Source organism: Gouania willdenowi, chromosome 22, assembly GCF_900634775.1.
Source record: "Gouania willdenowi chromosome 22, fGouWil2.1, whole genome shotgun sequence".
Lineage (NCBI taxonomy): Eukaryota > Metazoa > Chordata > Actinopteri > Blenniiformes > Gobiesocidae > Gouania > Gouania willdenowi.
Window position 1 is genome coordinate 34,162,032 of NC_041065.1, and position 17,067 is coordinate 34,179,098.

A 17,067-nucleotide genomic window follows, 5' to 3' on the forward strand; every position below is an offset into this window, starting at 1 on the left:
GCTGGATGGTAAATAAATCAAATCAACCTAATGTGTGATGTGATCGTAGCACGGTGCTAATGTGATCGTAGCACGGTGCTAATGTGATCGTAGCACGGTGCTAATGTGATCGTAGCACGGTGCTAATGTGATCGTAGCACGGTGCTAATGTGATCGTAGCACGGTGCTAATGTGATCGTAGCACGGCGCTAATGTCATCGTAGCACAGTGCTAATGTGATCGTAGCACGGTGCTAATGTGATCGTAGCAAGGCGCTAATGTGATCGTAGCACGGCGCTAATGTGATCGTAGCACGGCGCTAATGTGATCGTAGCACGGCGCTAATGTGATCGTAGCACGGCGCTAATGTGATCGTAGCACGGCGCTAATGTGATCGTAGCACGGCGCTAATGTGATCGTAGCACGGCGCTAATGTGATCGTAGCACGGCGCTAATGTGATCGTAGCACGGCGCTAATGTGATCGTAGCACGGCGCTAATGTGATCGTAGCACGGCGCTAATGTGATCGTAGCACGGCGCTAATGTGATCGTAGCACGGCGCTAATGTGATCGTAGCACGGCGCTAATGTGATCGTAGCACGGCGCTAATGTGATCGTAGCACGGCGCTAATGTGATCGTAGCACGGCGCTAATGTGATCGTAGCACGGCGCTAATGTGATCGTAGCACGGCGCTAATGTGATCGTAGCACGGCGCTAATGTGATCGTAGCACGGTGCTAATGTGATCGTAGCACAGTGCTAATGTGATCGTAGCACGGTGCTAATGTGATCGTAGCACGGCGCTAATGTGATCGTAGCACGGTGCTAATGTGATCGTAGCACGGCGCTAATGTGATCGTAGCACGGTGCTAATGTGATCGTAGCACGGTGCTAATGTGATCGTAGCACGGTGCTAATGTGATCGTAGCACTTCCCTGGTTTACATTTTTATGAAAGCGCTGAGAACAACAAGGTAAACAAACCTGATCTTAACTGATTTACACGATTCAAAGATCAAAATGTTGTGCAGTTTAGTGACAATGTTATTATCTAATTTGTATAATGCTAACTAGCTTACTTTTATTGTAATTTAAGATTTTATGCAAATTAGGCTGCTTTTGCAGTCCTTAGAGTGCTTGATTAGGTCTGCTAGAGTGTGACAGCTGTTGCTCATGAACTTTGAGGAAAACTGCTGTTAAAGCTTTAATTCTGCAGCTACGGCCACAATTTGTAGCTTAAAACATTGCAACAATCTTCTTCTTTCTTATAATTATACTTTTAGTGGGAATGCTTAGCATTGTTTACCCTCTGATTTCACATGTAGCTTTAGCTCAGTGTGATCAGGGCCTGCTTCTACCTTCCTGTGAGCAATCATCAGGAGGAACCTGGTTCTCTAAATAACTTCATAATGCTGTTCATTCTCTGAGTACTGCCGACAAATATTAAAGCTTTTGGTAATATATAAACACATACAGCAACTATTTTTAACATTCCCACTTGCATTGTCGCGGCAATGCACATTTTTCTAGTTAATGTTGTTGTTTGTGGATCTGAGAGTCCGGCCCACAAAGAGAACTAAAATTAGCCCTGTTTTGATTCATTTGGTTCCTGCAGAAAGAAAGAAACGACTGGACCAAGTTCACTCCTTGTCTTTCTTTAAAGGTGGATCATGTGAGAAAAACTGTTTGAGTCTAAAAATACCCAAGCTGCTGTCAGATAAAGGATAAAAATAGAGCATTTCTGAGGAGATAAAGGAGTGAAACAGATTGATTGTGATGTTGTGGATGAACCTGGACTTGTTTCAGTGAAGAAGAAGAAGTTTAAAACATCTTTAAACTAAACACCACGAGCTGTGTGTGATTATACGTCAGTGCACGTAGCAGACAACCATTGATTTTGTTCATAAGAGTAAATTCTTAGTTTTTTTAACAAACACAGACACAATAACAGAACAATATAGACATATAATATATATATAATATATATAATATGACAGTTGATAAATATACACAAATATACACAATACAATGTGTGTGTGTGTGTGTGCGTGTGTGTGTGTGTGTGTGTGTGTGTGTGCGTGTGTGCGTGCGTGCGTGCGTGCGTGTGTGTGTGTGCGTGTGTGTGTGTGAGAGTGGATAGAGGAAGAAAAAACACTTTTTTATTTTTAAAGTTTTAAGTTTAAAGTTTTAGTGAATGCAAAAATAAAAATAAACAAATAAATAAATAATAGGAAAAAAATAAATAAATAGTGACTATCAGGATTAAAAAAACTTTTTTTCAAGAATAAAACATGCATAACGGTCACGAAAATATTGCTCTACATGACCTATGTCTACCTGTGTAGAACCATGTCAGCGACATATGCTGACATGGTAAAAAATAAAAGAGAAGGAAAAAAAAGACATAAATAAATACATAAATAAAAACAATAACAATAATAATAATAATAATAACAATAATAATTTCCTATTAATGGTAGGAAGTATGAATAAATGAAATAAATAAATAGTGACTATCTCGATAAAATTAAAAAAAATACAATAATCATGTATTGTTTTAGTTTTTGCAAGAATAAAACATGCATAGCCGTCACAAAAATATTACTCTCCATGACCTTTGATGATGAGGTATGCTGACTTGGCAAAAAAATTAAATAATGATAAATGCAAATAAAATAACACTAGTAGAAGAATTCCAATTACTTTGTAATGAAATCAGTGGAGAGGATCTGACCAGCAGTGACTGACGTACCAGGGATTGAGAATCTCTTTCTTTTCCAAGATAGATTCTCTCATTACGAGATGTTGTGATGACATTAAAAACGATGACGTATTCTAGTCTCTCAGCAGTCGTGTGGTGATAATGTACCTGGAATCTGAGGATGATGGTCCAGATGAGTCCCAGGATGAGACGATGGTTACCATCAACGATGTCATGAGAACCCATGTTCTCCAGGTGGACCCTCTGTTCTCTGAGGAACTGCAGAGCCTTGTCCACGTTCTCCAAACAGTGTATACGCATCCGGCCTTTGGTGGGCTTTGGCTACAAACGTAAGAAAAACATCAGACTAAGCAGAAGAAGACAAACCTGAACAATTTTCAAAGAGACAAAGTTCTTACCAGCCTCTCACCAGACAACACCTCCAGCAGCTTAATAAGCATTCGTCCGTCCCTCAGGTCCAGGTAGAGGTCGGAGATACGACATCCGACCCGGGACAGGATGGAGTTGACCCATTTTGTGAAGGTCTTCTTCTGAACTGCCTCGCGCTCGTCTAATGGGAGCAAAGTTAAGAGAGAATAACACACGTCTCCATGAATAATGAAAAACAATCTGAGCTGATTTAGTTTACTTTAGACAAATGAGGCGAGAACTGAAGAAGCATATGATGACAGGGGCTGAAAGCAGTTTAAATAAGTACAGTAATTAAAAGTTTGGCAATGGCTGCAACTATTTAATTAGTAATTAATTCTTTATCAATTTTATTCTAAGTTCAGTGGGATTGTTATGATTCATACAGCATAAATCAGGCAGAAATGCTGAACAGTTGTGTCTTTTGTTGACACAGGATTGTAACATACAGTAACTATTAGAGCTGGGATGTTGAGTTGTTGTAATATTAATACTAGAGATGCACCAAAATGAAAATGAGAAAACTGCCACAACAGTATCAATCTGGTAAACCCGACATCTCGTATCTCATCGTACGTGAGCCCAGTGTGTCGTCCCACCCTTAGTAACTATATGCAATATGTATTTCAAGGCAGGGGTTCTTAACCTTGGGTTCAGGACCCCATTTGGGGACGTGGGACACTGGGAGGGAGTCACCAGATGCCTTTAAGAAACTCACCATATTTTACCCTATTTTCATGATTATTTCTTGTCATATTTTTGCTCCATTTAATGTATTTTTGCTACATTTCTCCCATTTCTGACACTTCTACATCACATTTTAATGACTTTTCCGTACATTTTTTTCCCGTTTTCAAGACATTTTCAGCACTTTTTCCACCTAATGTCACACATGTTGACCCATTATTGTTTTACCATATTTCATGCTATTTTTGGCCAGTTTAACCACATTCAATAGCTAATCTCCTTCTCCTGGTTCTGTAAAATGACATTTATAAATCCTGAAGCGAAACACTGGACTTCAGCCAATCAGAGATCTTTCTACAAACATGTGCTCCATCAGATGTTTTAGGTGTTACTATTGAAGTTGAGGAGAGTTCAGGTACCCTTGGTAGTAAAAGTGTAATGATTACATTCCAGCAGAAGTCTCCATTACAGCGTTAGACACAACAGTGACACAGCAAATTAAAAGGAAAAAGAAGAAACAGAATAAAGACAAACACTGAGGAGGAACAAAACACTTTGTGTCCTCATGGAACACGCGCACACACACACACACACACACACACACACACACACACAGATGTGTGTAAACCAAGAACAGCTTATTCAAGGTGAATTCATTCTATAGTCTGGAAGTGGAGTGATGGTTGTCAGTCGCTGAGAGCGTTCAGAAAATACACTGGTATGGGAGATTTAGTTTCAGTCTTTGGTTTCAAAACGGAGTGGAGAGAGGAATTTTACGAACTGCAGCTTTAAGAGTAGAAGGCTGCCTACGCTTCTGAACATCCCTGTTCTACTTTTTAAATGACACTAACCCAACCCTCCCCTCCCCCTATTTCTGCCACTTTTAAGCCATATTGACACTTTGAACCCTTTTTACCACTTTTTCTGTCTGTTTTTATCCACTTTAATTTACAATTTTTAACCCAATTCTGTGGTTTTTAAAATATCATTTCACCTCCTTTTCCACCATTTTATTAGTGATTAAAACCATGATTTCCATCTTTAAGATGACTATAATAATAATAATAAACGTTAACAGTGGATATTATTCAGATGAATAAATAAATGTGGTTATCACAGATTCATAGAACAATAGACCATCATTTTACTGACTTTATGGATGGACCCCAAAAATCTCTCCTTTATTCCCCCTTATAGATGGTCCTGTCTCCACATGACTGTTCTTCAATGTTCATGTCTGTGTTCAACCACCTTCAGCTACAGTGGGGGTCCCTGCTCTATGGGACCTTTATTTTGGAGGGTCCCCGCTCTATGGGACCTTTATTTTGGAGGGTCCCCGCTCTATGGGACCTTTATTTTGGAGGGTCCCCACTCTATGGGACCTTTATTTTGGAGGGTCCCTGCTCTATGGGACCTTTATTTTGGGGGTCAGGCCTGTAAAGTTTGAGAACCACTGATCTAAGGACTTGGCTATAGATCCTGGACCAGGTGACAAAATATAGTTCAAACTGGAGCAATAACTTTAGAGAAAACCTTGTAAACTCATAAGATTTCTACGTCATCTCAGTGCAAAGACACTCGTTCAGAAGTTGATCAGGGATGACATGAGATGAAGCGTCTTTCAAGTCTGTTCTGTTTAATCCTGAACCTAAAATAACCACTGAGTGCCAAAGATTGCATCCATAATGACTCATGCAATGAATGATTCAGACCCAAAAAAAAGAAAGAAATGAGAAGATAGGAGATGTTAGAGGAGAATTAATAGTAGTGGACTACAGGCATTTTCTTTACTAATACCAGTAAATCAAAGCATGTGCACCTTTACAGTCAGTGTTTCCCAAACTTTTTGTGGATCGTGACCCCATTTTGATATTAAGAATTTCTGGCCCCAAAACCATTTTTTCCAGAATTAGTTTTTAATTGTGTTTGAGCTCAGTTTTTTTTTTACTCTGTTTTAGTTTAACTAGATTTAGATTTCACACAGTAAATGTATACACATACAGTTCTTTAAGATTGTGTTGTTTTAATAATAATAATAATAAAGAATAATCATTTTAAATATATAAAACATTTTTTTTAATTTTTCAGAAATTTTAGGTGACCCCACATGGGATATATGTTAATTTTCAGGATTTTCAGGAAATGTTATCTCCAGACATGTTTCGACTGTCAACTGCCAGTCTTCCTCAGAGGTGACATGTTTTGATGTGTTCGTATGAGTTCTCTCATAAGGAAAACATCAAAGCATTTTCTGAGGGCTTTCATGTGTCCTCATGAGTTCTTTCTCATAGAGACCCCATGGTTGAATAACACTGATCTAGTGAACAGATTTGGGGTGCGACCAACACTGACACTTTATTTGTTCATTTCCCGCCCTCTCTAAAGTAGTGACATCACGTACCCCCATTTGAGAAACACTGCCTTACTTCACCCCTTCAAAAAAAGAAAGGAGAGAAATGAGGAGATATTGTTTAGGAAACATGTGGTGCAAACGCTGAAGAGTAAATAAATCATGCCTCATTGTGCTCCCTCAGCAGAACTACGGGCACACGCCGCCCCCGACATCCACACGGAAAACCACGCCATGAAAAAGTAATGACGATTAAAACATGCAAACAACTCAGAGCTCCATTAGCACTGTCAGCACACACACACACACACACACACACACACACACTGAAACACAAAAAGAAGTGTGTGCTGTTTGCAGCTGAAGCACAGGTTGGATGATGAGAGCTCGAGGGACCAAAAGGAAGCACGTGGACGCTCACGGCTGTTCACAAAGAACAAAGTCAAATGAAACGGATGAACAAGAAACGCACAACGGAAAAAAATCAACCAAATTAATCTCTATTAATACTCACGTTTGGATTTGTTGGATAAAATAAAATCACAGAGCTTAAAGCTGATATCTGGACTTTCTGAGAAATCTATGTTTATGTTTCATTCTTTTGAAATGTAAAAAAATCCCGAACTATTGTTTTACTATGATCTACTGCTGGTGGTCATTCATATACATTAATGTATATAAGTCCCGCCTTCGTCCTATAGACCCCTATACAAATACAAAATTGCGCTGCAATCGCTCAGCCAATAGGCTTCAACTTCCTGTAGCGAAGACTGTTAATCAAAGTGAATGCGTGTGCGTAAACTGTGCACGTGTGTCACTCTGAGCAGCGTAGCATCATAGAGGAGCGTTACCAAACTCCAACGCTTCTACTAAAAAACTAAAGAAAAGTACGAGTACAAAGCTAGCAGATAAACGGGGGAGGGGCTTCGGCTTTTAAAAGGATTCCAAACAGACAGGTAATAAACATGTTTTAATCAAACTACCATAAGTGTTTTATTAGTGAAAAACAAAACCAACAATGTGTTAAACATTATTGTTATGTTGCACAAAAGTAGAGGCGTGGCTTCTGATAGATTGGCAGAGGCAGGGGGAGGAAGTGGAGCTGTTTAGGGCGGGACATTCAGATGTTCACTTTTCATCCTCTGGATAATGGCTTTAAAGAATGGTTATAAAAATAACACAAACATGGCTAACTAGCGCCCCCCAGAAGTAAATACACAAAATGACTGCAAAAAAAACACAAATAAACAGAGAAATGCACAAAATAACAAGACAGATATTTAATAGAAAAACAAAATACACAAAAAGAGAAAAATATGCACAAAAGACACAACAGAAAAAAAAATACAAAATCCAAGAACAATATACATACCAAAAAAATACACAAAACGACTCAGAAAGACCTCCAAAATGACCAAAACAAACACAAAGTAACAAGAATACATAGGACAACAAAAGGAAGAAATGACACACAGACTCATTTATTAACAAACAGCTGATCAATATGTCCCACTTTTGGCTTTTTCTCATCTAAGGGACAGCACGTGTGAGTGAGTTCTGTCGTGTGGCTTATTTAGGATAAGGTCAGTGTTAGGGTGCACTCAGTGATCATCTAAGATTTACATGTTCTGAGCAGCAGTAATATGTCACTAAGTTACTATTTATATTTTATATTGATATATTATAACCGATAAAATGTTAATCAGTTTCATACTTTATGTTGAAAACAGTTTGGGTGAAAAAGATGAGTCAGTGGTGAACAAAGAGAAACTGATTATTTTGTAGTTCAAGGACGTCGTTCATCAATTAATAAAAAGTTACGTTCTTGAAATTCAAATTGTGATTCTAGAGCAGTTACTGCAAGGTCAGCATTTATTGAAATCAGAGTCCAGAATCTATCATAAGTATGACTCAGTCCAACATTCCACAAACTCAGAACAAGTGAGAATCAGAACATGGAGAGAATATCGGTGGAAAATTATCAATACATACATTTTCACACCATTTAATGTAATTTAGTTTTTGAAAATGATCACAAAACCTCATCTGATCAACATACTTAACATCATATTAGTTATCATCAAAACCTAAAAATAAATAGTTTAACAGAGTAAAAACAAGTTTATTTTATGAAAAGATTGATATTTAAATTAAGACTGTACAGTATGTGACAGAAAGTGGAAACATTAAACCAAAATATATAATTTAAAGAAAATATTTAATCAATCACTCATTATGTATTTACCTGAGATATTTTATCATTTCTGTTTTGTGTATTACTGTGGTTATTAAAGACTTTTTGAAGAATGTTGTAACTGGTTTCAATTGTTTAAGGAGTTGTTTTTGTGCAGGGATTAAAACTTAAAGTGTATAATTATGTTAAATCATCTAAACTGTAGCTTCAGTCACTTCTCATCACACTTCTGTTCTTCTTCTTATTAAGTTCTACTAAATATTCCTGTGTTTTTTCTCAGTAATCTGCTCGTTGACTTTAACCATGTGACTTATTCATGCTGATGGATACTTCCTGTTTACTTCCTGGTCTGTCTTTATACGTGTTCAGCTCGTACTAAACCCATCACTATCAGCCCACCTGTCAGGATTATAAAGACCTTCTAGAGGAGTTTAGTGTGAACCAGGGGTGGACGTCGACCCCAGTGGAAGCAGACATGGTAACAGGTGCCAAAAAAGGTCCAAAAGTAACAAAAACATGTCAGGAAAAGTGTGAAAAGTGACTCAAATGGTCCAGAAGCAGTGGATGAAGAGGAAGGAGGTTTGTAATGGCAAAGGGAGGGTAGTTTAAATAGAAAATATGGCAAACAATAGTGAAAAAGGACAAAAATGTGGAACAAAAAGAGGCCAAATGTAGAGGAAAAGGAAACAAGTGGTGTTTATTGGGCAAAAGTTAGTTTATTTGAATGAAAAGTGGCCAAAAATTGGATAAAAGTGTCAAAAAGAACTTACAAAAATTTGACAAAAAAAAGGAAAAAAGGAATATTTATTATCAAAAAGAAGCTAAAGTCTGAAAAATGTCAGAATTTTTTCAAAAGGGGAAAAAATTTTGAAACATACAGTATTGACGTCATCAGTCCAACCCCGCAGTGATGATGGGTTAGGGTGATTATTCAATATTTACACTGTAAATGATGTTTGATCTGATCAATACTTTATAGATATGGATTATATAGTGAGGGGGTGTGTCCTTATTGTTCTTCCAATATATCAGTAACTCCATCACATATAAAGGTAAATATGGTATAGTAATAAGCTCCTCCTACAGAAATAGATCTGCTATACATCATATCTGGTGGACATGTCAGCTCCTCTAAATAGTCAGTGTGTGTTTGGGTCTGGAACATGTTCAGTAAACTACTTAGCATATGTCTCAGCTCCCTGTAATGTGATCAGCATAGAGCTATGAACATAGACTGTTCACATCACTAATGATTAGTCACAGATTACTTTGGTTCTAGACTCACACACTCTGGAAATATGAACATATACTTTATTTACTATTATTATTGGTTCATAACTACATGTGGGAATGTAATAAATAATCTGATCTGTTTTCATTTATAATATAAATGTTACTTTTTATTGGAATATGAAACTATTTTTATTTATGTGAATTTTTCATTTTTTTTTGTTGAACACCAACTTTGGGGAATTTCACCACTCGTGAATATTGTAAAAATGCTTTACATGAGGTTATTATAGTTTAGCTCTGTGTCTGATAATTGAAAAAGTTAGATTTAAAACCTGAATAACACGTTAAACTGTCAGAGAAATATATTGTTTTACCCTGAAGACAATGAGTAAAGAAGGCAAGAATGAAAACTCTGAGTCTGTGGGGTCTAAGGGTCACGTGGAGATTAGGTAAAAATTAAATACTTCTGTTAACTTTCTAAAACATGAACGTTTAACTCCAGCTTAAAAAAAAAAAAAAACATTACAAACCTTTTCAGTTGCACATGAATTATTTACAGGGCGAGTATGTGAATAATTGGGGCAAAGCTCTGGCTTCTGGAACAATAAATTACAACCAAGAATGGTAGTCGATGGCTGTGTACAAAATTACATACTAACAGACTATACACTACACACTCACTGTCTACTATATACTATAGTATATACTGTCTACTATATACTATAGTATATACTGTCTACTATATACTTGTACATTAGTATAAGTAGTACGTTAGTATAAGTAGTACGTTAGTATAAGTACGTTAGTATAAGTACGTTAGTATAAGTACGTTAGTATAAGTAGTACGTTAGTATAAGTACGTTAGTATAAGTAGTACGTTAGTATAAGTACGTTAGTATAAGTAGTACGTTAGTATAAGTACGTTAGTATAAGTACGTTAGTATAAGTAGTACGTTAGTATAAGTACGTTAGTATAAGTAGTACGTTAGTATAAGTACGTTAGTATAAGTAGTACGTTAGTATAAGTACGTCAGTATAAGTATGTTAGTATAAGTAGTACGTTAGTATAAGTACGTCAGTATAAGTATGTTAGTATAAGTAGTACGTTAGTATAAGTAGTAGGTTAGTATAAGTACGTTAGTATAAGTACGTCAGTATAAGTACGTTAGTATAAGTACGTTAGTATAAGTACGTTAGTATAAGTACGTTAGTATAAGTAGTACGTTAGCATAAGTATGTTAGTATTAGGTGACCATACGTCCGGTTTACCCAGACATGTCCTCTTATCACGTCTTGTCAGGTGACCCTAACCCTGCTAGATGGATTCTCCTGGTCTTCACAAACACCAGAATCCATCTTGTGCTGTTCCCACCTTTTCCTTTCACAACCAAACCGGTTAGAACCAATCATGAGGCAGTGTAGTGGTTTAGGGCGGGATATCTGGGTGTGACGAAGGCAGAAGCACTGAACCAAAACTGGCGCATGCGCAGTTACGGGGTAACTAGCTGGGCTACGCTATTAGCATAGCTCTGAATCAAAACAGAAAGATGTTAACGCAGGAGGATGGTTAACGTGACTTTAACTCACATACTCGTGTTGTATAAACGGTAAAAGTCACTCAACGACATACTGACCGCAGCATTATTATCTCAATAGAAGGTTTTCACTAGTGGAGCCTTGTTGTTGTTGTTGTAGCAGCGTCTCTGCGGCGCACGCCGATGACAACATTTTTTAAGGACAGATTGTTATGATGTATAATAAAGGTGATTGACTTGAGTTATTTTTTAAGTCTTTGTCATAAAGAGAGAAATTAATTATTTATATACTATAATGTATTTTGCTGTTACAAGGTAGATAAAAAAAACATTGAGTGTATTGAGTATGCCAAGGTTTTTCCAAGTGTCTCTTTTTCTGGAAATCAACATATGGTCATTCTACATTAATATTAGGGCTGGGAAATATATCGGCAATATAGAAAATGACAATATCGCCAATATCGAGACGTATTTCTATTTTTCTAACTTGTGTTTATTTATACAATTACACAGTACAAGTCACATTATAACAAGTATTTCATATTAATTGCAGAGTACAGTCAAACAGTGTCCTTTACATTTTTCTATATTTCAGAGATATATATTTTTATAGATTATTTTAGCTTTTAAAATACTAGAAGTTTCTGCTTTTGTTACTTTTCAGAACAGCATGAAAAGCTGAGATGTATTTCTGAGTGCATCCTAACATACTCACTCACACGTGCTGTCCCTTAGAGGAGAAAAAGCTTTTTATAATAAATGTGTTTGTGTGGCTAATTTAACCCAGGATTGTCTTTCTGGTCAGATTTTATTGAGATGAAAATATCAAGATTAATATTGTTTATCGGCATTTTGAGAAAAAATATCAAGAAATGACTTTTGGTCCATATCGTCCATCCCTAGTTAGTATGACATTAGAACTATGACAGCGTCACAATAAAATAACCTTTATAGACAATAATCCATCAGCAGTGAATCAGAAACAAACACTACTCTCACTCTCAGAGCTACCTTGGAGCTGTCTGAAGCGTCCGTCCAGGATGGAGTTCAAACAGATGTTGGAGGTGCTGTTGCTCAGCCAGCGTGCTCGTTTCATGCTCCTGGAGGAGGAGGAAGAGGAGGAGGTGGACAGGACGGGACCCGGGTTGGTTTGGGCGATGGAGAGGTGAGGACGTCTGGGAGTGCAGGAGGAGGACGAGGACGAGGAGGAGGACAGGGCACAGACTGTAAACGGGACGTGCAGGAGGGCTCCATTCTTTTTCTCGTGGTGATGATGATGATGATGCACTCGTTCCTGCTGCACCTTCTTGTTGTCTGCTCCGTGGGACCGGTGCACAGGGGGGGTGCTACGACTCCGGCTGCTACTCACAGCGATCCTCACAGGTGGTTCTCCTCTGTCCCGAGGGGCGTGGGGTGGACTAGGGTCCTTGGTGGTCCTGGTACTGGTCCTGGTACTGGTCCTGGTGCTGGTCCTGGTGCTGGTGGCCTTCAGGTTGATGTTGACCTCTCTGAGCCGGGGTTGGCTGACGGGGGCCGTGCTCAGCAGACACGGGCTGCTCATGTTGTAGATCCTCTTCCTCTGTTCCTCTGTCCTCCTTTGCAGATCCCTCTCACGTTCACTCATGCTCCCTCCTCTTCCTGCTCCTCCTCCTCCTCCTCCTCCTCCTCTCTGCTGCCGTAACATAATGACGCTCTGCCTCCACTCTAAGGTAGCACGGGAGCTTTCGCTTCAGTTTAATGTGGTTTCTTTCGTCCCAACCATGCATACGATATGTTCCACATGCTTTCATTACTTTCAGCACTCCAACATAGTCATCAGAGAGTGAAAAGAGAGACTTGTGATTCTTCATCAGCTGACTGTAGATCAGTCCATCAGATATAAATCTATATCCTTCCTAAATGTCGTCATCAGTAAATGAAATTATGCATCATTGTCTAAATATTCTCTCTCCCCATCAGCATCAGATCAGATCCACACAAGAGATCTGATTGGTCAGGAGGCGGGGCTTTAGCACTCGCTAAGATCCTAGCCAGAACAAAACCTGGTCCCGACCAGGCAAGTCATTCAGCCTAAGTTACCATGACGATTTTGCTCTGTTAGCGAGCTTTGTAGTCCAGCACACACTCATTAAATCCTGGAAGTTAGTGAGATAAGAGGGAATATAGTTTTGTAACATAAGCCCTTAATGACTAACAAAACACAAAAATTCCAAAAATGACAGAAAAATACGCAAAAATTACTCAAAACATCCAAAATGACTAAAAGTTAAAAAAAAAGACATTAAACAAGGACAAAATCTTCTTTGTTGTTTCCTGTGTTAATGCTCTGATAGATATTATTCTAATGCTGACTTTGATGAATGCAAAGGCATTTGTGATTCTTTGTGTAAATAAAGTCGTAATAATGTCTGCTGTGTTCACTGAGGGAAGAAAGCACGAGCTGTAAATCTGAATGTGGTAAAAGTGCTCCCCCCCCCCCCCCCCCACACTGATTACATTACACAAACATCAGTGCAGCACTACCTCTAAACCACAGCACTGACATGCAAACGGAAATCACTTCAACAAACACTAAAAACCAGTGACGATGAGAAAATGGACACGATGGACAACCTGGAGAAAACCAACGTGAAAATAAGACTTAAAAAAACAAGACGCCTAATCGAAACAGCTGATTGGCTGCCATAGTTGATACGGTAATAGGTAGAGATGTACAATATCTATCAGTCACCTATCAACCATTTAAACCAACAAATGAGATGTGTGCTAACTGCTAAGCTAATCAACTGATCAAAGAGAGACATCATTTACTTTGTTACTTTTGTCTTTTTTGTTTTTTTTTTGTATATTTCCTTTGTTTTGTGTTTTATGAGTCATTTTGTATGTTTTTTAGTCATTTTGCATACTTTTCAGTTTTTTTATTTAGTCGGTTTTGTATAATATATTGTAGTTTTGTATATTTTAAGTGATTTATATTTAGTCATTTTGTGTGTTTTCTCTGTTTTTGTCATATTATATGGTCTTTTTTGCAGACTTTAGTGTATTTAGTTGTAAATTTTTATGTTTTTTGGAGTCATTTTGCGTAATTTTCTGGTATTTTAGGTGATTTTAATTGAGTAATTTAGTGTATTTTTCTCTATTTTTGGTGTATTATACGGTCATTTTTGCAGTCATTTGTTGTCCTTTTTGTGTATTAAGCAGTTTTTATGTTTTTTGGAGTCATTTTACAATCATCTTTCTGGTATTTTAGGTGTTTCTGTACCATCTGGAGACTGACCTACTGTATACTGGCAGCTTCACAACCAACACAAAGGTATGACCTTCTCTTGTGTTTTCCTGTAACACAAACGTCTAACACAGAAACGCTGCTATTTTCAAACAGTGGGAAACAACCTATAGCAGCTCACACACACACACACACACATGTCAGAGATGTGTGGTGTGTGGACGGTGGGGACGGGGCAGCTGTCCACAACGCTCAGACGGAGAACATTTAGAGAATGTGTTACTGATCCAATGGAGGGGGTGAGGGTTTGTGTTCAGCTGCTGCTACGAGTGTGTGACACAGAATTCATAAAAAACGCTCCCCAAAATCATCAGCATGAGATATTTTCACAGCGAGGTCACACTATTCAACCTTTACAAAGTAACATAACTTCTCTGTTTATCTGAAAAACATCCATTAGTGCAGTAGTTCTCAACCTTTTCAGCCCCTGACCCCGTCAAAATAAAGGTCCCAGAGAGGGGGGACCCTTCAAAATAAAGGTGGGACCCTCCAAAATAAAGGTCCCAGAGAGGGGGGACCCTTCAAAATAAAGGTGGGACCCTCCAAAATAAAGGTCCCATAGAGCAGGGACCCTCCAAAATAAAGGTTCCATAGAGCAGGGACCCCCACTGTAGCTGAAGGTGGTTGAACACAGACATGAACATTGAAGAACAGTCATGTGGAGACAGGACCATCTATAAGGGGGAATAAAGGAGAGATTTTTGGGGTCCATCCATAAAGTCAGTAAAATGATGGTCCATTGTTCTATGAATCTGTGATAACCACATTTATTTATTCATCTGAATAATATCCACTGTTATCCAGGAACGTTTATTATTATTATTATAGTCATCTTAAAGATGGAAATCATGGTTTTAATCACTAATAAAATGGTGGAAAAGGAGGTGAAATGGGATTTTTAAAAACTATTAGACAAAAGTTGCAAATATGGGTAATGGAATTTAAAAATGTTGGAAAGATTAGTTTAAAACTATCATTAAAAATTGTGAATGTGGTTAAATTGGCAAAAAATAATGATGAAATATGGGTAAAAGCGGTAAAAAGTGACAATAATGGTTAAAATATGTGACATTAGGTGTAAAAGTGGTAGAAATGGTTTATAAGTGATGAACATGTCTGGAAAGTGGAAAAATGTGTAGAAAAGTCATTAAAATGTGATGTAGAAGTGTCAGAAATTGGAGAAATGTAGCAAAAATACATTAAAAGGAGCAAAAATATGGGAAGAAAAAGTGATGAAAATATGTTCAAATATGGTGAGTTGTAGAAAAATGGTCAAAATAAGCAGAAATGGACTCAAACTTTTAAAAGAAAATTCTTAGCTTCTTAAAGCTTGAAGGCATCTGGCGACCCCCTCCCAGTGTCTGGCGACCCCAAGGTTGAGAACCACTGCTACCGAGGCCGAGGGCCACTCACCTGCGAGGGCCTTGATGCGTGAGCGCTCAAAGAGTCGAGCTGAGCTGTTGTCGTTGTCTAGTTCCTCGTCCAACAGGTCAAAGCGGGTGTTGATGTGGCTGTACTGCTGAGTGATCTCCACGTTGTCAAAATCTGTGGTGGACGTCATGGCGGTGGCCAGTGTGGGGGGGGGGGGGGGGGGAACGGGGTCCTCAGAGGCTTTGGATGGTGATGAAAATGATTTAATGGAACAAATGGAGCTTGAGTTTTTACGGTGTTCTGAAGGAAAAGGAAATCATATTAATTTAACATAATTACCATCATGTCAAACAGTTTTTCACCAAAAGAATTCAGATTCTACGATAAGGAAAGGTCGACAACAGACGTGGGAAAATACACAAAATGACTCATAAAACATATAAAATGACAAAAAGAAACTAAAGATTACAACAAAATTATGCAAAAATACACAAAACAACAACAAAAATACAGAATATGACACCAATAATTTGCAAAAATCCAATAAATTACTGAAATATACACAAAATGACGAGAATACTAAAATCACACAAATGACTCCGAAAACATACAAAATTACAACAAAAACTCCCAAAATGACAGAAAAAATACACAAAATGACTTGTAAAACAAACAAAAATACAGAATATGACACCAATAATGCACAAAAATTGACAACAAAAATGCAAAAATGAAGAAAATGTACATGTAATGACAACAGTAAACGTAGATGTTTATTTCCTCAAACATATTCTTTTTCCATATTCTGAATGATGATTGGTGTGTTAACGGTTAGATACAGTAGCTCTATCTCTATCTAACCGTAGCATAACTCTCTTATCATACACACAGGGAGGGGGCGGGGCCACATGTCCTTTCTTTGGTAGGAAATAGCATTAGTGTCTCATATAAGGAGCAAAACTTCACTGTTATACATTCAAATATTTTCAGCACTAGTTCAATACTTTTAAAAGTGTTTGAAATAAATATTAAATCTTGTCTAGAATAAATTGTGATTCAAGAATAATATGAAAGAAAACGTAAAGAGCAAATATCTCCAAAAACTCACAAAAAAACTCGCAAAATGTTAACAAAAGTATACAAAATAAAAGCAAAACACAAAAAGATTTCAAAGACTAAAAAAACACACAGATATATAAAACAATCACTTAAAGACACAAAATGACCACAAAACTATACAAAATGACAGAAAAATACACAAAATATCTAAAAACACACAAAGCCTTTGATGTTTCTGTGTTAA

General features: G+C 37.7%; 1 protein-coding gene across 3 annotated transcripts in view; it reads right to left on the reverse strand.

Moving 5' to 3' along the window:
- sptb (spectrin, beta, erythrocytic) overlaps nucleotides 1-17,067 on the reverse strand; it is a 61,402-nt gene that overhangs the window by 40,831 nt on the left and 3,504 nt on the right. For 2 of the 3 annotated variants that reach the window (XM_028437563.1, XM_028437562.1), the window contains exons 2-4: nucleotides 15,807-16,064; nucleotides 3,099-3,250; nucleotides 2,848-3,021 (exon numbers count right to left, since the gene is read on the reverse strand). In XM_028437563.1, coding sequence (XP_028293364.1) covers nucleotides 2,848-3,021; nucleotides 3,099-3,250; nucleotides 15,807-15,954 — 474 coding nt within the window. In that variant the 5' untranslated portion in view covers nucleotides 15,955-16,064. Of the gene's footprint in view, nucleotides 1-2,847; nucleotides 3,022-3,098; nucleotides 3,251-12,118; nucleotides 12,745-15,806; nucleotides 16,065-17,067 lie in introns of those variants that run through there. The other variant, XM_028437564.1, reaches the window with a different exon arrangement.